Source organism: Centroberyx gerrardi, chromosome 10 (genome assembly GCF_048128805.1).
Source record: "Centroberyx gerrardi isolate f3 chromosome 10, fCenGer3.hap1.cur.20231027, whole genome shotgun sequence".
Classification (NCBI taxonomy): Eukaryota; Metazoa; Chordata; class Actinopteri; order Beryciformes; family Berycidae; genus Centroberyx; species Centroberyx gerrardi.
In genome coordinates, this window is record NC_136006.1 from 4,069,647 (window position 1) to 4,097,314 (window position 27,668).

Below are 27,668 nucleotides of genomic sequence, written 5' to 3' on the forward strand. Positions count from 1 at the left end.
TCTCACACACTCCCACACGGATCCGGACCCTCGGTGCCGACCCCCGCCTCGCCCTGAGAATGTGGCGTATCAATGCTGAGAAGCAGGTCAAGCATTCTGTAAGTGCAGCAAAGTGAGATAATTGTGACACAGACGGCTCTCGGCTTACTATTAAAACTAAAACCCCTCCTCCCGCCCTCCACCCCCCTTTTAGACTCCACCCATCTCAGCTTAGCCCCCCCGCAACATTCAAAACAACCAGTTTGTCCAAAGGAAACGGCCCTGTGGTGTAAATACAAAGGCGGGTGAGTTGGAGCTGATCGTTTTTAGGATGGACAGGTCGTGAAATGCTGAGCGACGGAGTGATTAGCGGCCCGAGTTAACGAGCGGCCCGACTGGTCTGATCTCTGGATCCGTCCCCTTGATGTGGATCCGTGTGATGTCCGACGGGTATTAAGGTTCACAGCGGCGGCGGCGGCGAGGCCCGCAAGTCGCAGGTCGGTCACAACGGCTGGTACCTCGTCCTCCACCTCCACCTCCGCCTCCTCACACCGCCTTTGAACATAAGGGATGAAGGCTTGAGGGTGCAGGGAGGCGTGACTAAGTGTATGTGTGTGTGTGTGATTAAGCACATGTGAATGTATGGGTAAGTATGTGTGGATGTGAGAAGCAGTGGGAGGGAGGGGGGGAGGGGGGACTGGGGGCGCAGAGGGTTCACAGGCAGGACCCCCCCCCCCCCCCCCCCACCCCGCCTAAAGAGGGTTGTTTTTAATGAGGGCCATTGGTGCTACTGTGCCCCCATCGCCTGGCCTGCTGCCCTGCTTTCATGTGGGATGTGTGCTGCTGGTGACGGTTTGTTGCGGGATTAAAACCGGGGAACTTTGATGTAGGGGAGACCGGGGTTGATTGTAACACATTTCGTCTCAGCACCTGAAACTCTGAGAGTTTTGGTGTTAGATCTCTCACATTTTGACACAAAGTACCCACATTTGCTTACTATAAATAGCAGTGAACCTACCCCAGTGCCGGGGTAAGTTGTAACACTAGCTGGGATAAGTTGTAAGAACAAGAGGAAAGAAGCAAAAATTGAGCCCATTTCTGTAGGTCATCCAATGTCACCGTCCTGCTCTTGTCCACTAAAATGAGATCCGGTTTGCCGTCTACCTGAATCCATCTGATGCAGCATAAGTCGATATATTGAGGGGAAATTGGTATCAATTAGTATCTAGAAATAAACAGAAATCACAGTATGAGACGTGGTGGTTACACTGCAAACAAAAAGTCCATCTTAACGAGTCATTTAGTCTCATATTCAGCCTTCAGATCTTATTTTTCTTAAACCAAGAGAAACATTCTGCAGTGAGGAGAGATAACTCCACTTGTTTCCAATGCAGCTTCACTTGCTTCAGGAATTTTCTAGAACAGAGTGTCAGTCTGTTGAAACCAGTCAGAATAAGGCAGATCACTGCACTGCTGTCAAGAAAATGACACTTGATTCTACTAAATTCTTGAAACGAGTTGATTTGCATTGGAAACAAGTGAAATTATCAAACCCCACTGGCAGATTTTTTCACTTATTTTAAGAAAATTCTGATTTTTAGGACTCAATAATAGACTAAATGACTTGTTAAGATGAAGATGTTTTGCAGGCTGCAGCCTTGCTGGGTTAGGGATGCCAAAACCTCAAAAGGCTCGTATTGGAAAGCCCTCAAGCCCTTATGATTCACTCAGGCTGTGTATTGGCATGTGGAAGCTTTGGAAATAATGGGGCCATTTACAGTAGAGATTGTTATAAAGAAAAAAAAAAAAGCTAACATATTCCCCACCCCCAATACTCCCATTAATGCATCATGTTTATTGATGCGGTCATTTCACACACAAAAAAAAGAGCAGTCCAGTGTCTGTTTGCATCAGCTGACCTGGATCTAATCACATCCACTATTCTCAGTCAGAAATCAGCCAATAAAAAACAAGAGAGAGAAATATTTTAAATGATATTGGTAAAAAAATATGTAAAAGAGCGTGCAATGAATGATAGAATTGGACTTATCTGCCAAACAACCAGCTTTAATAATTGGACTGAAAACATAATGCACTTGCTTTTTGAGTAAGATTCTCCTTTTGTGTGCCACCAGGTCTTTCTCTGACCAGACAAAGAGGTTGTGGAAGGTAAAAAGACGTTGCCCCTGCTCTTTTCATGCTGCGACCGAGTGGCCTTGGGGGGGGGGGGGGGCAATCCATGGGTCTCCTGGGCCTTGCGTGTCTGTTGACCTTTCCCTGTTTCTCAGCCTGAGAGGAGGGAAGAGCCTGTTAGCACACCACACTCTCAAAGCTACGGGGTTCTTCTGAAATCCAAAAGGGAGCCTCGGGGTTCCTCACTGGAAATAAAATAATCCTTGAAAAAAAACCCACACTGCAAAAAATCTCCATTTCAACAAGTCATTCAGTCTAATATTGAGTCCTAAAAAAAATCCTAATTTTTTTAAAATAAGTGAAAAAATCTGCCGCTGGGGTGAGAGAACTTCACTTGTTTCTGATGCAAATCAACTTGTTTCAAGAATTTTCTAGAATCAAGTGTCATTTTCTTGATATTAGTGCATGATCTAGCTTATTACTGTAATCAATAAGATATTGACACTCATTTATAGAAAATTCCTGAAACAAGTGAAACTGCATTGGAAACAAGTGAAATTATCTCACCCCAGTGGCAGATTTTTTCATTTGTTTTAAGAAAATTACAATTTTATGACTCAATAATAGACTAAATGACTTGTTAAGATGGAGATTTTTTGCAGTGCATGTGTTAAAGCTCTATGTCGCACTTTTAATGACATCAGACAACAAACCAGCATGTGCTTATTGATCAGTAAACTCTCCTGACACTGTAGGCTGCTAAGCTCTATTTGATGACTTTTTTGTGGTAAAACATTCACTTTTAATTGCTATTAGTGTTGCAGTTTGCCTTTCCAAGCTCCAACAAAACCATCAACATAACATGAGGCTCTGAACATCGTAGCTCTATAGTAGCCTGTTAGCTTCTGTGAGTAGTATTCTCCAGCGGCAGACGCAGCATTTCATCCCAAGCATCTGACAGTACTGTGAGTGTTTCTGTGGACAAACAGGTATTTTAAAATAATTTTAATATGAGGTGCCACATAAGCCAAGACTTCGTGCCTCCTAAACTGATTATTTGAATTTCATCACATTTCGTAAGCATGCACTCATGAGGCTGAGATTTTGATCTGGGCCATGGATTAGTCAATATCTAAAGTTTGGTTTTAACTGGTTCATATCAAACTGGCATGGTTTGCAGAAGTACGATCAAGGGTCATGAAAGTCTTCCTCAGCTTCATTAAGGAGTCTTACAGTGTTCCCCAAACCTCTAAAGGATCCTCGAAGCCCCTCTGCTTTTAAGAGTGTGTGCTGTCAATCCAATAAATTCAATACTTCTCCTCTGCGACCTGTAGGAGGGGAGCGAAGGGACGGGAGGGGGTTGTTTTTTTCAACAAGACCTTCGAGGTACAGCACAAATAGATGGCTTCCCATACACTAACCTCCTGTCAGATGTGATGACCCGCAGTAAGTGATTCAGGAAGTAGCTGGATAATAACGAGGAAGCGGAGGGACGGCTGCGCGCGGCCTGGGTGAGACATCAGGAGAGAGCTAACGAGACAACACGGCTCAATTAAGAGCATCATTAATGAGGAAGTGATTTGATAAGGGGTTTTTAGGGGGGGTGCAGGAGGGGAGGGGGGGTTATTGTTCCTACGGAAACATGAGGGAAATCACCCGAGGATGGGTAGTGACCCACATTTGGGAGAGGAAAGATGGGGGCCACCCCCTTCCCCCCCAACTGGCACCCCCACAACCCCCTCTGGGCGGCCCACCCCTTGGTTCATTACCCATAGTAAACATGCCTACTACCCCCCATCCCGACACACACACACACACACACACACAGCCCTCCCTGCCCCCACTGCCAGTCTGTCTATAATCATCCTACTGACCAGATTCCTTCAGTGCCCTAACCAGATTCATACATAACTCCACACTTTAATCTGATGCATGCAGAGTACAGGATGGAAAAATGATTCCTTTGTTTGCAAAACTAGTTCACAACAAGGAAGTAGCCTACGCCTGGGAGCAACTAATCAGTGTACAACAAGTTTTTGTGGCCTTGACAAAACAATTTATTTATTTATTTTATTTATCCTTTATTTAGCCAGGAAGATCCCATTGAGATACAGGATCTCTTCTTCCAGGGAGTCCTGGTCAAGATGGCAGCTTAAACAGTTTCACGTAAAAAAAACAATCTCACATGGTAGAACACATATAATACATAAAAGCTACACAAGGGAAAAAGTAAGGGAAGAGAAGCATATCATCGATATCCGTAACACAGTCCATCTCAAGTCAAGGTTATATAAAACAGCAACATTTTTCCTTCAGGGCAGTTTGTAAAAGACCTTTAAAGGTATTCAAAGAAGGGAGTGCTTCTAAGGTAATGGTATTTTGGAAAAAGGATAAAGCGGTTTTACCAAGCTCTGAATGCACCCTGGGGACATTTAAAAGAATCCGATTAGTAGATCTAGTGTTATAGTTGCTGGTATGATAGGATAAAAGGCTGGAGATATAAGTAGGTAGTTTTCCTAGCAATGTCTTGACAATAAATAGCAACATGTGTATTTTTCTCCTCTGGTATAGAGAGGACCATCCTAGGGATTCATATAAAATGCAATGTTGAGTGCGTGAGCCTGCACTTGTTACAAAGCGTAATGCAGCGTGATATGCAGAATCCAGTTTTTTAAGTAAGGATGAAGTTGCATGCATGTAAATCACATCACCATAATCTAATACAGTTAGAAATGAGCTTTGCACAATTTTCTTTCTGGCTTCAAATGGAAAACATTTTTTTAAACGGAAGAAAAAGCCCAGTTTAGGCCTAAGCTTTTTCAATAGATTATCAACATGCACATTAAAAGCCAACTTTTCATCAAGACATATGCCTAGGTATTTGTAAGAGGGGACTCTTTCTATACATGTACCTTCTAATGTCAAGATAGTGGGATCAGCTGCTTTAGAGCGAGAACGAGTGAAGGTCATATCTTTGGTCTTTTTTGAATTTAGGACCAGTTTTAATTTTAACAGTGAAAGCTGCAGTGATTGAAAAGCATCCTGCAAGAGCTCTACGTCTTGATTCAAAGAGGGTGCCATCGTATAAATGATTGTGTCATCAGCGTACAAATGTATCTTAGCTGGATTTATTCCATGACCTAAGTCATTTATAAAAATAGAGAATAAGATAGGGGCTAAAACAGATCCTTGAGGGACACCTTTGTTTACTGTAAGTGAGGCTGAGGTATAGTTTTCTCCCGGGACACACTGAGTTCTTTCGGATAGATCGTTCTTAAACCAATTTAGAGCCATTTCACTAAGGCCTATACAGCTAAGTCTCTGTAATAGCAGTTTGTGATCTACAGAGTCGAACGCTTTAGACAAATCAACAAATAGAGCTGCACAGTGTTGTTTACTATCTAAAGAATTGATGATATCATTAGTAACTAGAATAGTCGCTGTTATAGTACTATGGCCTGATCTAAAACCTGACTGAGATTCACTGAGAATACTATTTTCAGATAAAAACTGTTTTAATTGGTCATTTACAAGAGATTCAAATACTTTGGCCATAACAGACAGTCTGGAAATAGGACGGTAATTATTTAAGTCAGAAGGGTCTCCACCCTTTAATAAAGGGAGAACCATATCTGATTTCCAGGTACGTTGGAGCATAGGCTAAGATTAAAAACAGAAGCAATAGGCACTGCAATAATATCTGCAGCAATTTTTAAAAAGTAAGGCTCTATCTTATCTGGGCCTGGAGATTTTTTACAGTCCAGGCAGGCTTAATAGAGCTTTGTGAACTTGCGAGGTTAAGATAGGAGTAAAAGTGAAGAGTTGAGCAGGGCAACATGGGACAGGCTCAGAGTTTCCTTTTGTAATATATACTCCTGCATTACTGGGATCAAAGATTGAACCAGCAGAAATAAAAATGACTATTGAAGGTATCTGCAGTATTGGTTCTACCCTTGATTTCACTTTGATTCACTTTTAAAAGATCAGGCAGGCTATTTGGCGTAATAAAACCTGAGGAGGATTTGACTAGCTTCCAGAACTTGGCAGGGTTATTCAGATTTTCATTTATCATGTTAAGATAGTAGTAACATTTTGAGTTTTTTATTAATTTAGTGCATTTATTTCTTAATGTTCTGTATAGGGTCCAATCCAAAGGGTTATTAGTTTTCTTTGCTTTGGCCCAGACAGCATCTTTTTGTCTAATAAGAGAGGAAATAGATTCATTAAACCAAGGGTTGTCTTTACCACTTCATCTTAAATCTTCTAAAAGGAGCGTGTTTATCACATATAGCCAAGAAAGTGGATTTAAAGTAATCCCAAGCTAGATCAACATCAGCCATTTGTGAGACAGAACCCAGGTCACTGTTATAGAGATCGTGCAAAAAGGCTTGTTCATTAAAATGTTTAAATTGTCTTTTATAGATAAAACGTGGTTTACTCTTAGGAATCTTACAGTTTCTCACACATACAACTGCACAGTGATCACTGACATCATTACAAAAAGTTTCAACCGCAGAGAGTCTGTGGGGTGCGTTTGTTAAAATAAGATCAAGTAGTGTGGACTTAACCAGATCTTTTTGGTTTAGCCGGGTTGGCGAGTTTATTAGCTGCACCAGACAAAGAGAGTCACAAATGTCCTTGAATGGATCTGAGGATGACGATAACCAGTCCCAGTTTAGGTCTCCAAGTAAAACCAACTCTGATTTAGTCCAATTGTGAAGAAGGTCGGTAAGTGAGGTGGCCGCTTCTTTTGAAGCTGAAGGCGGGCGGTAACATCCGACCACAATAATATCTGAACCATTTGGGAGGGATAATTTAATTGCCTTGAGTTCAAAGCAGTTTGGTTTGCTGATGGACTGGATGCAAGTGCAGTTTAGTTTAGATTTGACATAAACTGCAATCCCTCCTCCTGTTTTGGCGCGGTCTGTTCTAAAGACATTACATCCCTCGATATTAATCATGTCACTTGTGATTGACTTTTTTAGCCACGTCTCAGAAAAGACCATGATGTCCGAGTCAGTCGAGTCAGCCCATATTCTTATTAAGTCCATCTTATTTACCAGACTGCGTACATTGAGATGAGGCGTAAAGACTCATATACTCGGTCTTTGTGTGTGATATCTATGGAAAAATGATTTCATAGCTGGGCAGATTGTGTCTGAGCTGCTGTAAATACTTAATACAAGGGAAGGTGCCATAATTACCATCCACTTATTGTAACAAGTTGCTTTTCATTGGCCTGCCGCGTAAAATAAAACAAGAACCAGGGAGACTTCAGAACAAATGATTCCAGAAGTTCAAAAAGGAAATGTTTAATCTTGGCAAATACAATGGACCAAATATGTAACAGACACTATTTGCTGGACACTTTAATCTAAAACATATAGTAGTACATGTCTTTTTAGCATGGGTGGCCCCAGTGGTAATCAAACCCTTGAGCCTGACAGCGCCATGCTACACACTGGGCCATGTCACCATAGCAACTAACACTTAAAATGCCATAATCGCCATTTTATGCTGTGCTAGCCAAATGACCATGGCGGTAAAACAGTGGAAGGACCGTTCTCAGTCACAGCTTTGTTTACCATATGATCCACCATCAAATACCCATGGACACAACCAATCAGTGAAGACCGAATGGAAGATTTTGAATGTGAACTTATCTGAACAGGCTCTTGGTTGCACAGGTTTCTTTGTGTAGACTTTATGGGGAAATGACATTGTTTAAAGGTCTGGAGAGTCTTGGGTTTGGATTCTGTATACAGTGACAAATGAAAGGATGTCAGGACAGGACATGCCAGATCCAGTTAAAGTGCTGAACATCCTTGGGCCAATGTGTTAACTGATCTCGGTTGTTTTCCAGCCTCCTATTAGCAGACAGGTGTACTTTCTCCCTGCAGGGGCTCTGACACCCCCCACCAAGGTGGTCTCCTTTCACTTCAGGTTGACGCCAGGAGCCGTATCCGGTGTGACACTTCGGCGGAGGTGGGAGGTGTGCTGTTAAAACGTGTGTATTTCAACTTGTTCTTCGGGGCGATATCCTGCCAGTTCTGAATGGAAAGACCCCTCTTGATGTGCGGTCGTTTCAATCCGCCCTCCGGGGATCTGGATGCACTCTGTCTGAAGGTTAAAGTTTGGCCCGTGTTGCACACTACATGTATTACCTTTACTGTCTCTCCATTGGCTGCCAGTCCCAGTTACTGCTGCTTCACTGGCTGGCTGGCCGTCGTCCTCGGGCGGCGGCGCTGCTGGCAGCTGCGCTCAGATGGAAAGGAGGACCGCCGCGCCGCCATGAGGCCTGATGAGCTGCCCTGCTATTGGTTAACAAGGAAACAAAAGAATATACAACACAGCACAACATGTCTTGTAGGAGGAATGTATATTCTGAGAACATAAATAAAACAGAGATAGATAGATAGATAGATAGATAGAATGTATGGATTACCATTACATGGTCTGAATCAAATACCATCTGAAAGGAACCTGAACCTAACATTTAATGATATTCAGTATTGATAATATATAACACTATGTGTATATGTGATATGTGGGAAGAAAAAACAAAATAAAAAATTGAATTTCACAGAATTTCATTGAATTCAACTTTCTGAAATTCAATTAAATTCCATTTCTGTTTCTTATAGGTTTTTTTTCTAATTCCAATTCCTCAATTCAATTGGAATTGAGGAGTTCATTCATGAATTGACCCGACCCCAGTAATGCAAGCTCATTCTGTAGCAGGTTGTAGCTACAGTAAACACACACACATATTCAGACACGGACCAACACACTGGCATTAAATAAGCTTGCCTCACTTACATACCCAGCTTCCATAATATCCTCACACCCTCACCTATGGTTTTAGCCCTTAACCCAGGAACCTAAAAAACAAAAGGATCCCAACAGAAGTGAGGATGCTCAGAATGATGAACTGTGACCCCAAAAATGTTTATTTCCCCTTTCACAAAGTATTTATCAAAAAACATTAATGTGAATATTTGTAAATTAGAAATCTTTACTCAGCCTGGTTCATGTGGTTTTTCTCTAAGGGTTTCTCAGACAGGATTGGTGCAGTTTGTCTTATTCTTTGGCGCCCTCAAGTGGTCCAGGACAGAACCAAGCAGGTTTCAGACCCTAGAAGGACTTGGGTATCATGTGCAATGTTACCCACTGGCCTAACCTGAAGTCCGCTTTATCTTCCCAAAAATATAACATATTCTACATGAACATATTCTAACTTTAACTGTAGTTATAAAAAAATGTATTAATGTGGGTGTTGACAAAAGATAGACAGGTGGTTTGATTATCACAATACACCTGTCTGGGTGTCAGCAACAATTCATACTCTTGCTGGATTAAAGGTGAGTCTGTTCCACAATTTATTTTTCATGACACTAAGGTTTAGCTGCCAGTGGACACATTAAATAATTGTTTAGTATGGATTCTTCTTACCAAAACTGCCTCCCCATGAATAAAAATGCCATGAATCCCATGAAATGAAAAAAGATTTCTCTGAGAAAAGGTTTGTTGATCTTACAAGTCAACTTTCAGATGTAATTTTGTGCTTGTTGAACACACCTTACATGCTATTTTCAATATAGATGACAGTAACAATATATGCCCAACAGATAATATATCAGTAAATAACATTAGATACTTAAGCTGCTATTTAATTAGGCAGAGAAAATGGTTTTCACCAAAGGAAAAAAAAGGTACTTTCCTAAAACCTACAAGTCTGTCTTCAGGGCTAATTTACCCGTCCATGGGCAAAACTTTACACCCACTGCATCCTATAGCCTATTCAAGAAAGATAACACACTCTTGGTCTGAATACGTGCCAAAAGACGAAATACATTCAATAAATGGCACTTGGGTAATGTTCCCCTGAAAACAGAATTCTTCAAAGAAAAAAGCTATTACCTAAAAGCCTACAAGTCTGTTTTCAGGGCAAAGCTACTAGGCGTGCGCTTGTTGCACGCGCCTCATTGTCACGTGACACGGTAACACTACTGTCTGCAACTCCCAATTTGGGTAAAAAAAAGTATTTACTTTTCCGAAACATTACGCACTGAGGATGGACAGAGGCGATAACCCCAGCTCTGCGGTTTGTATGTTGTGCGGAGATGCCTACTCTTTGCCAGGTAGGACATTAACATAACATTTCTTTCAGTTTAACGCTCTGTCATACCGTGCTTGATGCTAAATTACGTTAGCTAAAATAAGTTCGTTGGCTGGCTAGCTAGTCAGCGGTAGCAGCTGCTAGCAAGGGGTGTTTGGGGCACCCTGAAAAAGTCTAAAATGTTTGAAGTCATTATCTAAACCCGAGGTCTCAAATGGTCTTGAATGCAGCTAATTAGAGAATTTTAAGTCGCAAATTCAGTTTTAGGTGTGTCTAAAACGTGGTTTCTCGGCTGTTTTTCCGTTGGTTGAGAAAGCCGCGCGGTCCGAACGGCCTCACAGAGTTTATTTGCATGTACTTGGTATCTTGAACCCGAACATGAACACCGTAAAAACTTGGAGGAAAACTTTACTACCTGCCGTCTGACAAGCAGCGGCTGATATGGCGACTTCCTCATCTAGTATTACAAATCAGATATACCGGTAGCCTATGTAAGATTCTTAGAAGAGACTCAGAAGTTGGATTTTGTTGTCAGACCCATCATTTACTCTTCTGCGCAAGCGCTATTTTCCGCGGTCCTACAGCGAGAGCGTGTTTCCTCTAGCACGCACATACCAAATTTTGGTAGCTGCCAAACATAGTTGATATACAACTTAATTAATTTAGTTGCACTTCCAATGCAAGCTATTTTACATAAAAAATTATTGGGAGTCAGTGACCAAAATTTCAGTCTTTCATGCAACAAAATAAAAATCAACCAGTGTTGGGTGGTAACGCGTTAATCAGTTCACTAACAAAGACCACGCGATAAGATGTATTTAGATGGTTTATTGAGGGAAAGAGGGGTCGAGAATGGAGGGATGAAACAAGGGTCGAGATGAAGGGATGAATCGAGGGGGTCGAATGAGTTTGGGTCAATGGTTAGCTCGAGGAACCAGGGAATTGAGACTCAGGGTGGGGGCACTGTCTCGCTGATGGGGAGTCTTCTGGCTCCATCATATCCCCTGTGGGTCCTGTACTGAGAGAGAAGAGCAAGGGGTTGGGGGGGGGGGGGGGGTGAGAGAGAGAAAAGGTCATGGTTAGGCGCGTTCAAATAGGGTGGAGCAGGAATGTGAATTGAATGTGTGCGGCGTGGTCCTGTTCCCGAACGTTAGTTATAATAATAATAATAATAACTTCATTTATGCCGTGCAGCAGTATTATTATTACTTTTCTTAGTGAAAAGCAGTGTAGTGAATTACTATTTCAATATAAGTAATGACATTAGCCTACAGCTACTCCCTACTACTTTGATTTTGTTGAGCAAAATGATTCACAGGAGCTATCCTGATTTTTTTGTAAAGATAGGCTGCAGTTATAATGGACAAGTAACATGGTGTAATGAATTACTGTACGCCAAGTTATGAACCCAACACTGAAATCAGTAGTGTGGGAAAATATTATTCTATCGAGTAACATTTAATTTACATGTAAAACAACCTTTAGGAACATGTAAAAGAATAATGGCACCATCTTGAAGCCTTTCAGATGTAATCTGGAATATATTCTGATAGACCTACAGATGTTTTCGTTTTGACTTTTATTTGTGAAATTGGTTTTATATATTTAATTCTAAGTGGCACTGAAAAGTTGAACTTGATGAAATTTGCAGACACAGTCACAAATTGTGTGATAATGATTTTTGAATTTTTGTGTTTCAGTATGAGATGGTCAGATACAGGCGTATATTTTTTCCCTTTTCAACAGACGCCACTGACATTGCATTTTTCTGCGTGTCTGTATTTTTGTTTTCCAGAGGATGAAGTTGTGGGTAACCTCCCCCGGGCGCTTTTATGTGGCCACATCTACTGCACTTCCTGTCTGTGCTCCCGTGAAGATGACCGTGTCATTACATGTCCAGAGTGCAAGGTAACATTACCAGCAGCGATATTCCTGGAACTAGAGAGAAGCTCAATTCAAACTTTACCAAACTGGTTTTTAGTCCTGATATTCTTCATACATGTTTGTCATTCCCTCTTTCTCTCTTTGTATGGGCGAATGAGAGTGTCACACCAAACTCCATTGTGAATTCTGGCATTTTAATGTTGCATACATACTGTATCTTGCAGAACATGACTTAAGCCAACATTACATTGCCTGAATTTGCAGTGGAATTAACTGTGATAATCTCTCCTGTACAAAGACGAAAAAAAGAGAAGGGCCTGTATCTGCGCTTACTGGTTTTGTAAATTTTGTAAAGGTAACAAATGTTTCACATTATAACCCGACATGAAGGCAGCTGCCTGAGCTCAATTTCTTTTCTGTTTAACAAAAAGTCAAGTCAAAAGTCAAAAAGTGGCTGTTGAATTGTGGAATCCACCAGCCGCTGCCGCCAGTTGATGGAAAAGTCAGATTCCTGCTCTGATTACGAACATCACCAGATTTTCTTTGAAGTCCCAGGCTGAAAATATTAAAGAAAGGCGATGTAAGAAACAGAAGAAACTGTCATTCTCTGCAGGTGGAGTCCACCCTTCCTGAGGCCGGGGTGTCTGGGCTGCAGGAAGACAGCAGGATCATTGGCCTCATCTACACTGCCAAGATGAACAAGATTAAAAAGTACAATGGGATACTGAATGTTGAATTGAACCAAATGAATTGGGGATTGTCTTGGGCAGGGTGGTAACATGAATTCAGCCACCAGCCAAGCTGATGGTCAATTTTGGCTGTGGTTTATAAATTGTCTAGTTTACCAGTCACTTTGGGAGATAACTGACCATCAGTTGGAAGTCTTATTGTCTTCTAAAAAATCTAGTTGGCTGATAAAGTGGTGAATGTGTTTGGGGAATGGTTAGTCCTTTGCCTCGGGTTTAGGGATGTGACATGATGGCCAAAATGAACGGAGGCAACTTAACCACAGGTGTGGAATCAGCCAAATAGATCTTTTAGAAGAGAACGACACCTCCAGTTGATGGTTAGTTACCTGCAAAAGTGGAAAACCATAGGACCATAATGTGGTATTGTTTATTTATGTTTAGTGTAAGCCTGATCAGTTTTGTTTTGTGCTGTACACTACTGAAGCTCCCGGATTGACAAAGCAAAGCTTCGCAGAAAGAACAAATTGTTGTTCACGGAGGATGATGCCAAAACAGATGATGAGCAGGTATGATGTAGTAGGTGGTCAGATGGGTTGTGTGTCTATGGCTCATGTGTTGGAGTGTTGCAGTGTCTGTGGATGTGAATGATTTAAATGTCTGCGTGTGTTTCCTTCAGCCTGCAGACGTAGAGAAGGTGGAGAAGGCGGTGGACGAGGCGTTGGCCCAGGCTGCAGAGAACATCGCCCAGCTGGATCACATCCTCCAGGTGAAAGAAGCACTGGACCAACATACAGACCTCACAGAACATGACTTAAGACTTAGTCCAAATCCACAGGGTCCCATTGGCAAATTGTGCTACATATGATCCACCAAGCTGCACATATTTCAGTAACATTTGAAATTTTTGTTGATATTGCTGCAGTTGTTTTCCACTGAAATACATTGGAAAGCATTGGAAATCAATTTTAAAAGTTGACTATAGTAAGAAATAGTGAAGATTTTAATTTAAACATGATAGTTTACATTAACATTTATTTTAATAAAATTTTACATTTATTGTACTTTGTGAAAACTCAGATTCTGATTTCCCCCAGGATTTTTGATAAGGTAGTGCTGACACCACTAACATTTAATTTAATTTAAACATGCTAAGTGTAGCATTTAAACATCAGTAAATCATTGGCGCATTAATTTTGAGACATTATCGTCAATGAAACCATTGCCAAGAAGCCTGTCAGCCTCTACCAGCCTCTACACTGCCTTGATATTGTGAGCCACCGGGTCGGATTTGGCAGGAAATCTGCTGTATTGCTTTAATGGCACAAAACAGGAAGAAGGCGCTGTTGGTCCAGTGCAAAGAGTTTCCGGAGTGAAAGGCTGATGGAAAAATCACTTCCAACATGTTTATCTTCTTCAGTAAAGCCAAAGAGAAAACCTTTTACCAAAGACAAGCAAACGGAAAATCCAGTTGTGTGAGTGTGTGTTGTGCCTGTCCGTGTCTCCTCGGTCCAGACTCTGGTGACGGGTCTGGCAGTTCAGGTGAAGAAAGAGCGAGCGAGGCTGGTGATGGAGATAGACGAGGCTGTGGACAGAGCCACACACATCCTCAGTAAGAGGTATGGAGAGAAACTATACAAATGTACTCTGATTTATAATAGCTGTTTTTCTTGCATACTAATTAATGGTGCAGTACCTTTTTAAATTTTTGGGATTATTTTCATGTCAAGTCATTACTGAAATTAGGAATCACTCACAATACCTTTTTCAAAGCTGCAATCACAAAAACAAACACTGCAGCAGCTGATTTCACTGATCAGTTCCTGCTCTCTGATTGAAGGGGAACTAATCGGTGAAATCAGCTGCTGTAGTGTTCGCTGGGAATGAAAACCTGCAGACTCTCGGCTCTTCATGGCTCATGTTTGCAAACCACTGCTATTAGATGTTTTGGAGAAAAGCGTCCCAAGTGGCTTATGTTATGTTAATGCATGTGATGCCTTTGCCAACAGGAGGGAGGCGCTGTTGACGGAGCTGACCAACATGGAGGGGCGTTTCTCCTCCGGCCATGTGGAGGTGAACCGCGTCCAGGAGAGGATGAAGGCCATGGAGATCGCCATGCAGATGGCCAGAGAGGTGCGGCGGGTGCCCTCCCTGGAGCAGTACTGCGCCCTGGACAAGGTGCAGGATCTCACACATACACACATAGTATTAAATTTTGGCTGCAGCTGGTATGTTTATTTTGTCTGCCAGACATTTTGGTTGGTAAAATGCTGTAAAATACAATGGCTGGTGAATTATGTTGTCTGTGTGCGTGTGTGCGTGTGTGCGTGTGTGTGTGTGTGTGTGTGTGTGAGACAGGTGCTGGAGACTTTGCAGGCTCCTGTGGATTCCCAGTCCTTTGACATGACTTGCATTACTCTGGGCTCTGGGCTGAGGTTGGTCACTTTACACCTGGTATAAAACTATAGCCAGGGAAATTAACACCAGCCAAACTTGCGCTTGGAGGTCTTATTATATTATAATATTTATATAATATATTATAAGAAAGAATGGTAAAATGGAGAAAGTGGTTGCTGAACTTTGGCATCTACCAGCTGCTGTAGCCAGAGCACAAAACGTCAGTTTCGTGCCCTGTACTTTTCTTTGTAAATGAGCAAATAGCATTTTTGCTGTTCTTTTTATAATTTATGACAGGCTAAATGGATCAGTTGGCTTATACTGTTGGGGTTGAAATTTTATGTGTGCATGTGTGTGTGTTCTAGCTGTGTTCTCCAGTCAGAGAGTCTGAGCCGGAGTCTGGCAGACTGTCTGAAGATGAAGGCCGGCAGCCCCGAGCCGTGAGTCCTCAAACTGATTCCACTCCGCTGTTATTCACTCAATTTTATTTTATTCTGTTGGAATGGTTTCATTCCAAAACACTATATATCCATTTTGGAAAACTGTTGGTGCCTGAATTTCATTTGCCAGTGTTTCTAAAACCGTTGATTTGATCATCAAAAGTAGAACTATTTTGTAAACAAAGGGGTTAAGATGACTCATTGTTGAATGGTAACCCATGTTGTGCTTTACTTTGGCATCGTTTGTTCAGTTGCTGTTCTATCTCATTTTGGAATGAAACGTCAAGTGTTTTTGAAGGGTCAGAAGCCACTATATTAGAGGGACACATTAAGACGGCCGTGGCATCTCAGTTTCCTGATGGAACACATCTTTGGAGATTTTGATTGTGCTATATTTTTTTAGATAACGACTGAAGTAATGAATTTCAAATGGTGGGTACAAGTTCCTTTTCTTTCCTAAATTGCATACAGCCTGTTTTCTTGGTTCTGAGCCTTGTTGTTGGTGGGATCCTACATGACAGGAGTAGTGATTTGTGTGAGCAGGATTCCCAGCATGAAAGACTAAATTTGGATCTGATTTGGGTCTGGGGCTGAAAACTTCCAAGAGCCCCTGCTATGTAGTATTTTGTTGTTAAGTTCTGCTTGTTGCTGTTTGTTTGTCAGAGGAGCTTTGCAGCGACCGCTAGCAGCAGGGGGCTTCAACAGAAACTTAAAGTTGTTCATGTTCACTGCACTCATATAGATGCATACTGCCAAGTGGAACAGGTCAGATTTCATGTTTAATGGTTTCCATACTCAAAAGGATGCCAACAGTCATGTACTATGCAAAATCAGTTATTGCAAATAGGAAGAGAGAACAAACATTTAAGCCAGAAACAATGGAAATCTGTTCTCCAACACAAAACCTGGAGCAGATCCTGCTCTCCTGTTTGCTCTGTGTTTTATTAGCATAACTACATGTTTTAATAGCATTGGTTAGCTATAAAATGCTGTCAATCACTCCTCCTGTCAGTCACTAGGAGGAGAGGGAGGCGTGTCGTTCCTTGTGTTGGTTTGAATTTCCGGAGATTTGATCTCTTTCCTCCCGAACTTACCTACAGCAGCTTTAAGTTATTTGGCTGACGTTCTTCGGTTGAGTGCGGCAGTGGATCTTCCTGCTGTTTTGAAACGAAGTCCACTCTCTGTTCCTCCTCAGTTTGTCAGAGACGCCTCCTCCCAGGGCGCAGCAGCAGGCCGGCTCCAGCAGGAAGCCGCCCTGGCGTCAAGTGGAAGGCCGGCGCAGCAGGAGCAGCAGCCGCACCCTGCCCAGCCGCAGGAAGCTCTCAGCCCCCCAGCAGCAGCAGCAGCAGCAGGACGGCCTGAGAGCTGAGCGGCCGGCGCGACGCTCCTCTCCGAGCCAGGAACCGCACCCCAGGTCCAGCCTCGCTCACCACAGCCCTGACCACAACCCCGGAGCTCCAGACGTCATCATCGAGGAGCTGATAGAGGAGGAGCAAGAGCAAGGTGGGTGTTTAAGAACATACCGTCATATGTCATCCCTTCACTCTCTCTCCCATCTTTCCTGCCTCTCTCCTTTGTCTATTAGCAAGTAAAGCAGAACATCAAAACAGAGACAATCTTGAGCGAGAGAGGAGCAAGAAATTGAGGATGAGGGAGAGGAGTGCTAAGAATATAAACTTTGAGTACCTGAATTAAGAAACTGCTATACAAGGATTTACCAGAAACCGTATTTTGTAGTTCTTAATGTCATATTTCACTAATTTCAGCTTGCATAACATTCAGTCATTGTCAGAACGTATCTGTTAGACACAGATTTATTCCTTATGTTTTAACAGAAATTCATACTCTATGTGACCGTGATGTTCTGCTGCTAGCAGGAGCTGGAAAGGTTACGCAACAGCAAAATATGTCCCTGCGGAAACACCTTTTGTTGTGTCAGGTCCCCCTCTACAAAAGGTCTATTAATGGCTGTCTGATAAGTTTACTTGAATGATAATTGCATTTTAAACAAACTCCATGTCTGTCTGCTGTAGATTCTGCTCGTGTGGCTGGCCATGGTGATTTCAAAGGTGAGTGCAGGATTGCAGATCAGTGACATGAGCAGTAGGGCTTAATCAGAAGAATTAATTTAATTGCACGTGCAAATCACCCCAAAAAAATTAGAAAACAAGGAAAGAAGAAATATAAACTGTGTGGTGAATTGGGCATCAGAACTCAACACGTTAGAATGGAACAAAAATGACAAAAAGCATAAAATACAAGAATGCAAATCCATTTCTCTTCACCACGTAAAATACATACTTTGCAGGAACATATTGACAGCTGACATGGTATTGCAGTACATAATTGAACAAATGCATACAGTGCAACAGTACAAGACATTCTACATATATCACTCCAGACTAAATATACACATAACACACATGACAATATGACATGACCATATATCCTCACAAAAAAGAAAAGAAAAAAAAAAAGTAATAAAAAAAAAAAGTCAATAAACACAGTAGCACGACACAATATGAAATGGGAAAAAATTTGCTCTAGTGAAGAGTGGGACTATATAAAATTCGCTGTATAAAATACGCTGTACCTGTCATATGTACATTTCATTTTCTAAATGCACTGGTACTGTCAATTTAATTATTTGAATTACTGAAGGGATCCTATTATTTTTTATTTTGTCTTTTTTATTTTAATCTAACAGTTTTCCATATTTTTATGATTAATAGGCCTACATGGTTTTTGTATGTATTAAAACATTGTTTGTGGCTCTGAATTAGAGCGTCCGCCAAATGCCTTAAATGTAAACACTAACTGCAGATGTGCATATCAAAGAAAAGGAATTGAATGGACGGCCTGATGTGTGAAGCCTTTGTGCCTTGCTGCAGCTGTCCCACCCACCGGTCCCGAGCTGGCCAATGACAAGTGGAGGAGCCATCGGAGAAAGAAGCATCAGGTGAACGCCGCGCCTGTCAGTCAGGGGAAAGGTAGGCATCTTACACAGCTGTATCTGTATATTTAGTTTGGTTTTCATAAACTTAAAATATTGAACTCTCAAACACAAACTCAAAAATCAACTGATATTTATGAACTTCTCTTCCTCACTGCCTTCTCTCCTCTCTCCCTCCCTCCCTCTTGCATTTCCTCTCTCCTTTGCTGCCTTTTTTCTTCTCTCCCTCACTACTTTCTTTCTTCTCTCCCTCTCTTCTTTCCTCTCTCCCTTACTACTTTCTTTCCTCTCTCCTGTCCTACCTTGTTTCCTCTCTCCCTTCCTACCTTAATTTCTCTCTCCCTTCCTGCCTTCTCTCCTCTCCCCTTTCCTCCCTTCTCTCCTCTCTTCCTCTCTTCTTTCCTCTCTCCCTTCCTAACTTAATTCATCTCTCCCTGCCTTCCCTCCTCTCCCTTCCTACCTCCTTTCCTCTCTCTCCCTCGCTGCCTTATTTCCTCTCTCCCTTCCTACCTTCATTCCTGTCTCTCTTCCTCCCTCTCTTCTTTCCTCTCTTACTCCCTAACTTCTTCTTCCCTTCCTACCCCCCTCCCCAGTTTTCAATTGGGTGCTGGTGACCCATGTTTTGAACCCCAGTCACTTCTACGTCAGCTACGCATCTGAGAAAAGGCAGTTTGTGACGCTGTCCAGGTGGATCAACCTGCTCTGCTCCGGAGGCGAGGGCCGCTTCACTCCCAACGACAAACTGGAGACTGGTGGGTGTGTGTGTGTGTTGTTCCACCCAATAGAAAAATGAGGAAAACCCTTCAATGTGAGCACATCACTTCTACAAGGGGCTATTTTAGGATTAGGGGTTCGAATAGGGATTAGGTTAGGCATGTGGTGGTGAAAGTGGAGGCTGTTAGTGGTTAAATGTAGCCAATAGAGGACCCTTACAAGAAGAGTAATACAAGTGTGTGTGTGTGTGTGTGTGTGCGTGTGAGAGAGAGAGAGTGTGTTAGTTTGTCCAGTTCACTCTCAGTACAATCATTTAAAACGTGTAACACAAAGTGCTAAAATATTTTGAAACAGTATCTTATATACTTAAGCTTGTGTCCAACGTTAAAGGGGCGGTCACACCTGAACGGTCACACCTTCTCTTCGCTCGTTGCGATGAAAAAAGACGTTCTGCTTTGTGTCGGTCGACATTTCAAACTTGTAGCAGAGGAGATCGTTAGAAGAAGCTTCCATGGTTTCTACAATAAATTGTTGTTGTTCACAAAATTCACAGTTTGTGAACAACCTCGCATCAATCTTTATTCATTGTAGCTGGTTAAGTAGCTAATTAGCTATCAACTATGACTCTGTGCTATGTGGTTATCAAGCTAATGTTAATTGTAGGCTACATTACAACAAGAAAACCATGAATGTACCATCTATATTAGATAATGTTATGGATTCGTCCATGTTGGATTTTTTTCCTCAGAGGTCAACACCGCCAAATAACTGTTTCTATTGGCCAGCTGCGCAGATTCACAAGTCAAAGTTCATAAAATCTGAACTAAGCCAAGCTGCGAAATCAATTTGCAACCAGAAGCGATTGTTTTTATAGCGACATTTCCACATAGGTTTGTGCTAATGTGACCGCGCCTTAACAGTCATGCCACAGATGTGTGTCTGTATGTGTGTCTTTTTCTCTGTGTAACAAATTAGTGAATGAAGAAATTAATTTGTATATTGCGTCCTGCCACATAAGTTGCCCATTCAACATGAGATCACTCATAACTAGGGATGGGAGGATAGTCTTATCTCACGATACGATTCAGTACATGATATGGGGTGCACGATTTAATACAACCATGATACGATGTAACGACAATTTATAAATGTCATTACAAAGTGCAAATAAAAAATATACTGAATTTGATATATGGTCCCATCCCTGACCAGTTACTCCTCCCCACTCTGCTGTCTGTCTGTTGCCAGGCTCCATGGTCTTTATGAAGTGGAAGGAGGGCGTTTGGTGCCGCGTCAGCGTGGCCGAGGTTTTCCAGAGCGGCTGTGTGGAGGCCGTCGGCGCCTGCCCAATCACACGGCTCGCCCGCCTCCGAGTCTTCTTCCTCGACTACGGCTTCACCAAGAACATCGACATGCAGAGGTACACACACACACACACACACACACACACACACACACACGGACAGAAGGTACGGAAGGTACACACACATCTGACTGGCCTGGACTGTGGCTGCAAGGACATCAGGACACCAGGCGACACATTCCGTTTGAAATTCAGTGTGCTTTGCACTAAAAGGAAAACAGTGTGCTTTATAATAAAATTAAAGGAAAAAAACCAAAATGTACAAAAGTGAGAGAAAGCAAAAGAGAGAAGTGAGTGAGGGGAAAAACAGAATTGGATAATAAAATACATTTTAAAAAAACAGACACGTACATGGAGAGAGTACACACACACACACACACACACACACACACAATAATACACACATTGCTGCAACACGTGTATAATAAATTCTCTGCCTTTCCTCTTTTTTTCTTCTTAATGTGTGCAATCCCCCATCCATTCCTTCCTTTCTCCCTACCTTCTTTCATCTCTCCCTTCCTACCTTCTTTCCTCTCAATCCCTACCTCCTTTCTCTCTCCCTGACCCCCTCTCTCCCTCACTACTTTGTTTCCTCTCTCCCTACTTTCTTCCCTTTCTCCTTCACTGCTTTCTTTCCTCTCTCCCTCACTACCTTCTTTCCTCTCTCCTTTCCTACCTTCTTCCCCCTCTCCCCTATCCCTTCTTTCCTCTCTACCATCCTACCTTCTTTCCTCTCTCCCTTACTACCTTCTTTCCTCTCCCTCACTACCTTCTTTCCTCTCTCCCTCCCTTTCTTCTTTCCTCTCTCCCTCTCTCTCACTCTTTCCCTTGTTTCCTCCCTCCATTCCTACATTCTTTCGTCTCTCTCTTCTCCTTCTTACCTTCTTTCCTCTCTCCCTCACTACCTTCTTTCCTCTCTACCTCTCACTCACTCCTTGTTTCTTCCCTCCCTTTCTACCTTCTTTCGTCTCTCTCTTCTCCTTCCTGCCTTCTTTCCTTGCTCCCTCCCTCCCTTCTCTCCTCTCTCCGTACTTTCTTTCCTTTCTCCTTCACTGCTTTCTTTCTTGTCTCCCTACCTTCTTTCCTCTCTCCCTCCCTACCTTCTTTCCTCTCTCCCTCTCTCTCACTCCTTCCCTTGTTTCTTCCCTTCCTTTCTACCTTCTTTCGTCACTCTTCTTTTCTCTTTCCTTGCTCCCTCCCTCCCTTCTCTCCTCTCTCCGTACTTTCTTTCCTTTCTCCTTCACTGCTTTCTTTCCTCTCTCCCTTCCTAACCCCCCCCCCTCCAGTGTGGATGAGGATGGGACTCCTGGCTCCTCTCTGAATTGTGTGAATGATCTTCTGAGGAGGGTGGATGTGTCGGTGCAGTTGGAGCTGAGTCACTGGCCTCCTCACGCCATCAAGTGTTCCCTGAAGGACCTCGTCCCCACCGACCTGGTGAGACCGCTGGTGTTGACCTCCATGCTGCTGTTGACCTCCATGCTGAACGATTTAGAAAAAATATCTAATTGCGATTATTTTGACTGATATTGCAATTGCGATATGATTTGCGATATTAGAGGGAATGATAATTTTTACATCATTATTCTCATTTTCATTGAAAAACGTATTAAAATGATTATGGTGTGATTTTTGCGGGGATCTGTACCAAACAAAGATATTTTCTTAAGTCTGTAGAATATGATGTGTAGGCCAGGACATCTCTGCAGCACGACAATATTTCATTTAAAATGGTATTTTGACACACATTTCACCTTTAACAAATATTGCGCCTCCTGCGATTTGAAAATTGCAGTAGGCCATATTGCGATTTCAATAAAATTTCGATTAATTGTTCAGCCCTAGCCTGGACCTAGTTACATTTTTAGCCAGTTGAATTCAGCAGCAGGGTGGGTTTGTGGTTAGAAAGCCGCCCTTCAGCTGCAGTCAACAGGTTCAGTCCCTGCTTGGTGCTGCTGCTGATTGGGTTTTTTAAGAAAAAAGTCAAATATTTTACATAAATATTTAACGCATCAAAGTCTTGCATTAAAATGTGTTTAAAGAAGAGAAATGTCTTGAGGTTGACACATTAGTTTTACATACATTAGTTTTTAAGTAATTTAAGTAAGTAATTTTTTTTCTTTTCATCTTATTAATAATTATTTGGATAATATCATATATCGAGATAATTTTGGCCCAGATAATCGTACAAAATTTTCATATCAGCACAGACCTTTCTGAACCTGGACCAATTGCTGTCATATTTAAAACACATTTTAATAGACATACTTCTATGTTGTTGGGGTTTACCTACGTTATTCCGCTGTATTTTATATTTCTGTTTTATTTCTTTTGACGCTGTTTTTATGAATGACTTTCGTTGTTAATCTTACTGGCTTTTATTTATTATCGTTTTATTGTCTCTAAAGCGTTGTGTAGCTCTGTTTTGAAAAATGTGACATGAGAATAATATAATTTGTAATAGTAGCAGCAGCAGTAGTGGGAGGGGTGTGTAATTGTGTGTGTGTGTTCAGAGGAAGGGCTGGAGCAAGGAGGCGCAGGTTGAGTTCCGGCGTGTGGTTGGCTCTGCGGCGGTGGAGATGCAGCTGTTCGGTCAGGACAGAGACTTTCTGCTGGTGGATCTGAGGAAAGGTCCCATGGACCGCGGCAACGGCCTGCCCATCTCCGTCCGAGAGTACCTGGTCTTCATCGAAGTGGCCAGGTGTGTGTGTTAGGGATGCACTCATATGCCAATATTCTACAGGTGTTAATTGTGGAAACTAAAATCGTGATATACTAGTAGACAGAATTATTTGTCCACATACGTGAAGAGGGAGCACCGTTTCCTGTGAGGGCCTGGTCTTCAAGGTAGACCACACCTTACAAATATGGTGTGGACTGTCAAATGGCCTAAGAATTTACGTTTAAGACTTTAATGGTCTAAGACTTTAAGACTAAAATTTAAACCACAATTTTTTATGTTTGATACCAATGCTACTTTCTTGGCTAGTAGCTTCTTGTTTGTTATTTTTTCATCTCAGCCGGCCTGCTGGGTTTACTCTCGGTTAGGGCCGGGCGATAATTCAATATTATGGTTTATCATCTTTCAGTGGAAACATATGGTGAAGAAATGGTGATTGGTGAAAAACTCATTTTTAATTACCATTACCTGTAGTTTTTAGCTGTATGTGTTAATTTCCTCCATTTAAAAAAACCCAGTCGAAATATTGAAAAAAACGACGTTTTACCTTGTATTTCAGTCAATATTCATCCGTTTAAGATGTAACATGCTGTATGTATCAGCCATAGGTTTCATGGAATTTAGTTAAAAATAAAAAAAATTAAAAAAGAGAGAGAGAGATGAAAAGTACAGTATGAGGATGTGGAAATAAATTTCATAATTAATTATATGCCAATATTAAATCAATTTGATGCTTTGAAGGCACAAAAATTGCATTGCCAATGAATATTAGGTTAGAAAATACATTTGCCCGATTTAACGTGACTTCCGGTATAAACCACGCCCACGTCCGGTCTTCTATCCGAATACAGAGACAGATAATTTTGTTGGTTGAACAGATACAGATACTGATACAGATAATGACGTCTCTGTACACCTCTAACACACACACACACACACACACACACACACACAGGTTGACAGAGGCAGGATGTGGTGTTTTATGCCTGTGTTTATCCTCAAAGATAGTCTCCCCCCCCACACACACACACACACACACACACACACACACACACACACACCATTTGGTTCAATGGGATGAACATTAATTAGATTATTTTACATGTGGTTTTGCATACGTCAGCCATATCATTGATATCGAAAAAAATCCTTATGATTATCGTGATATTGATTTCAATCATATCGTCGCCCGGCCCCAGTCAAGGTTGTTCTTAAATAAAGTCCATCTGATCTCTCAGGTTTTACTCTCCGGTGACGCTGGGCAAGAGGCCGCTGCTGTACTACCCTCCTGTCTACCCCAAGATCAACACCGAGCTCAACGCTGTGGTGACCCACATCAACACCCCCGCCGACTTCTACATCCAGCTGGTACTGAACACACACACACTCACACACTCTCTCACACACACACACACACACACACACTCCTCCTGTCCCCGTCTACCCTAGAATCAAGATATTTTAAGAATTGGCACAAAAGGAGGCTCAGAAGTTAAATGAAACAAATACCTTGTCTTTATAATATGAAATAGGATTGTTTACTGAAGTATTGGCACACATGAAAATACAGTTTACAATTTAATAGTTTGCAAAGCTTAGCACGTCTTCAGCGGATCTCAGAAACTCAAGGTACAAAAAAGCCTCACGTAAATATTGTGCTGCATATCGAGCACAGATGACTGGTCTTCATTTCATTTTATTATCGCCTGGTTTTAGCACAGAGCTCAATTCAGTCTCTCTCTCCGTTTCTCTCTCTCTGTTCCCCCTCTCTTCCCCCCACCAGGTTGATAACATAGAGTTCTTGCTGCTGACAGCCAAACTGCAGGACTGTTACAATGCGATGGCAGTGGGAGGAGGAGACGGTGACCTGCACCTCTACTGTCCTGTGATAGGACAGGCTTGTGTCGCCCGCTTCGACGACAAGTTCTGGTACAGAGGCCAGGTCATAGGTGAGTGTGTGTGTGTGTGTGTGTGTGTGTGTGTGTGTTAAAGTAATAATCTGTTTTTTTTTTTAGGAAGTCCAGAGTAGTTAGTGGTAGTTTCAGGGCTGACTTCCCTCCACTGTAGTTATCCAGCGAGTAAATTGTCTAATCATGTAACAGTTCCCCTCCTTTATTGTAATACAGTGTGTTAGTTTACTCAGTTCTAAACAAGTCCTGTGTGTGTGTGCGTGTGTGTGTGCGTGTGTGTGTGTGTGTATGTGTGTGTGTGTGTGTGTGTGTGTGTGTGTGTGTGTGTGTGTGTGTGTGTGTGTGTGTGTGTGTGTGTCAAGGTTATTATTGTAAACTAAAATTCAAAAGAAGCCAAAAACATTATCGTGAACTGAAATAAAAATAAAAACAAGACTCACCGAAAAACTCATAGAAAAACTAAAACTAAAATAAAATATAGGTGAAATGTTTTTAGTTTTCGTCCTTTTGTCAATGAATTTTGAGCTGAGAACCTTTCTCTATTTTTACTGAACACTAATTGAAAATAATATATTATTTATTGTTAGTGTTACATAATACCTGTTGCAAACATGTACAGCAAACCTGTTCTGATCTTCAAACTTATGTGATTATACCTTTATAAAATACCCTACCAAAAATACTAAAACTAGATCTGAAACTAAATCAAAACTAAACCAAACTAAATCAAAAACTATTTAATCCTGAAAACTAGTGAAAAATCCCAAACTATAATGGTGTGTGTGTGTGTGTGTGTGTGCGTGTGTGTGTGTGTGTGTGTGTGTGTGTGTGTGTGTGCAGGTCATCCGGGGAACAGGAAAGTGGAGGTGCTCTACGTGGATTTTGGCAACAAGAAGATCCTGTCTGTCAACGACCTGAGGAAGATCAAGGACGAGTTCTTTGCCCTTCCTGCCATGGTGAGAACAGCAGACTGACTCCTTTTTATTTTTTTGTAAGAAAAAACAAATATGATCCACTCTCTGTCAGAAGTTACACATTTAAAGGGCCAGCTCCAGTTTTTCCCCACTAGAGCATCCAGTGACGTTCACCTACTCTTTATTTTTAACCCCTGAAAAAAGAGAATTGTCGATTTAGCGCCTAAAACATCAGCAGTTCAACACATGCCTTTTCCTAGTATTATTGTCTTCCATCTCAAATAACACCTAGATATCAGTTAATTTCTCAAAAAGCTGTTTTTCATGTTTCTGATGATGAAGTAATTTCAGGTGTTGATTTAATTGAAAAAATGTCTTAGTGGTTGTAAGAACCCTACTAGTAAACCCAGACATTTCTCTTTTTCAGCGCGTTTTAATATATATTAAATATTTACAGTGGCTTCGGAAAGTATTCAGACCCATTCACTTTTTCCACACTTAACACACTTCCACAGACTTAATTTAAAATGGTTTTTTATTTTTAATAAATTTGCAAAAAAATCTAAAAATGTGTTTTCTCTTTGTCCTTATGGGGTATTGTGTGTAGATTGATGGCAAAACAAAATTTAATCCATTTTTTATTAAGTCTAACACAACAAAGTGTGGGAAAAGTGCAGGGGTCTGAATACTTTCTGAAGCCACGATAGATAGATAGATAGATAGATAGATAGAGGAGGGCAGTAAATTTGGTATTTAGGGGATTATGGGACATGGGCTAACATCTCCTCCTTGCCCCGGGCCGGACGCTCATGTGAGGCTGCACCTTGACTTCCCCTGGCTCCCGTTCATTCAGTGCTGAGTTTAGATGAACCAGCTGCCTGCTCTCTGTCTGCAGGCCGTCCACTGCTGCCTGGCTGATGTGGTTCCTCTGGAGGAAGAGAGCTGGACCGACGCCTGCACCGACAGGCTCACCAGCCTGGCTCACCAGAAACTGGTCACTGTTATAGCCACAGGTATTCTGTGTGTGTGTGAGAGAGAGAGTGTTTGTCAGCTCAAGTATACATCTCTTCCTCTAAAGCAACAAGGTGACAGCAGAATGGACTACAGAGAGACGTGCATGCACTCTCAACATGATGTGTGTGTGTTTGATTTCTTTTCCACACATGGGTGTGTTTGTGTACATGTCTGGTATTCTGGTATATTCTCTGTTTCCAGTCTGTGTTTCTGTGTCTGTTAGAGCAAGTCAGTCGGTATTTATGCATATATGTGTGTGTCTCATGCCAAACATTTAGTGTTGGGTCGGTGTAAAAAATCTAAAACAGGTTTGATATATGGCTGAATACCAGCTGACACCAGTAATACTGACTTTGACCACCGGATGGCAGAAGCAAGCTGCTCCTGAGCAACAGCGTTTTGTTTTATATGAATAGAGGAAGAGCTCAGTAGCCATTATAGCTGTGCAACACTCCACACACCTTTTTATGCTCAGAGAGAACTTG

General features: G+C 41.9%; 1 protein-coding gene across 1 annotated transcript in view; it reads left to right on the top strand.

Annotated features, from left to right (window-relative positions):
* The first annotated feature begins 10,186 nt into the window (after positions 1-10,186).
* rnf17 (ring finger protein 17) overlaps positions 10,187-27,668 on the top strand; it is a 32,141-nt gene continuing 14,659 nt past the window's right edge. The window contains exons 1-19 of the mRNA XM_071923728.2: positions 10,187-10,253; positions 12,027-12,139; positions 12,729-12,826; positions 13,289-13,370; positions 13,481-13,570; positions 14,317-14,420; positions 14,811-14,979; positions 15,160-15,236; positions 15,564-15,638; positions 16,834-17,141; positions 18,530-18,616; positions 19,185-19,343; positions 20,554-20,725; positions 21,955-22,102; positions 23,179-23,366; positions 24,584-24,713; positions 25,129-25,294; positions 26,096-26,211; positions 27,065-27,182. Of these exons, the coding sequence (XP_071779829.2) occupies positions 10,187-10,253; positions 12,027-12,139; positions 12,729-12,826; positions 13,289-13,370; positions 13,481-13,570; positions 14,317-14,420; positions 14,811-14,979; positions 15,160-15,236; positions 15,564-15,638; positions 16,834-17,141; positions 18,530-18,616; positions 19,185-19,343; positions 20,554-20,725; positions 21,955-22,102; positions 23,179-23,366; positions 24,584-24,713; positions 25,129-25,294; positions 26,096-26,211; positions 27,065-27,182 (2,467 nt within the window). The remainder of the gene's footprint in view (positions 10,254-12,026; positions 12,140-12,728; positions 12,827-13,288; positions 13,371-13,480; positions 13,571-14,316; positions 14,421-14,810; positions 14,980-15,159; positions 15,237-15,563; positions 15,639-16,833; positions 17,142-18,529; positions 18,617-19,184; positions 19,344-20,553; positions 20,726-21,954; positions 22,103-23,178; positions 23,367-24,583; positions 24,714-25,128; positions 25,295-26,095; positions 26,212-27,064; positions 27,183-27,668) is intronic.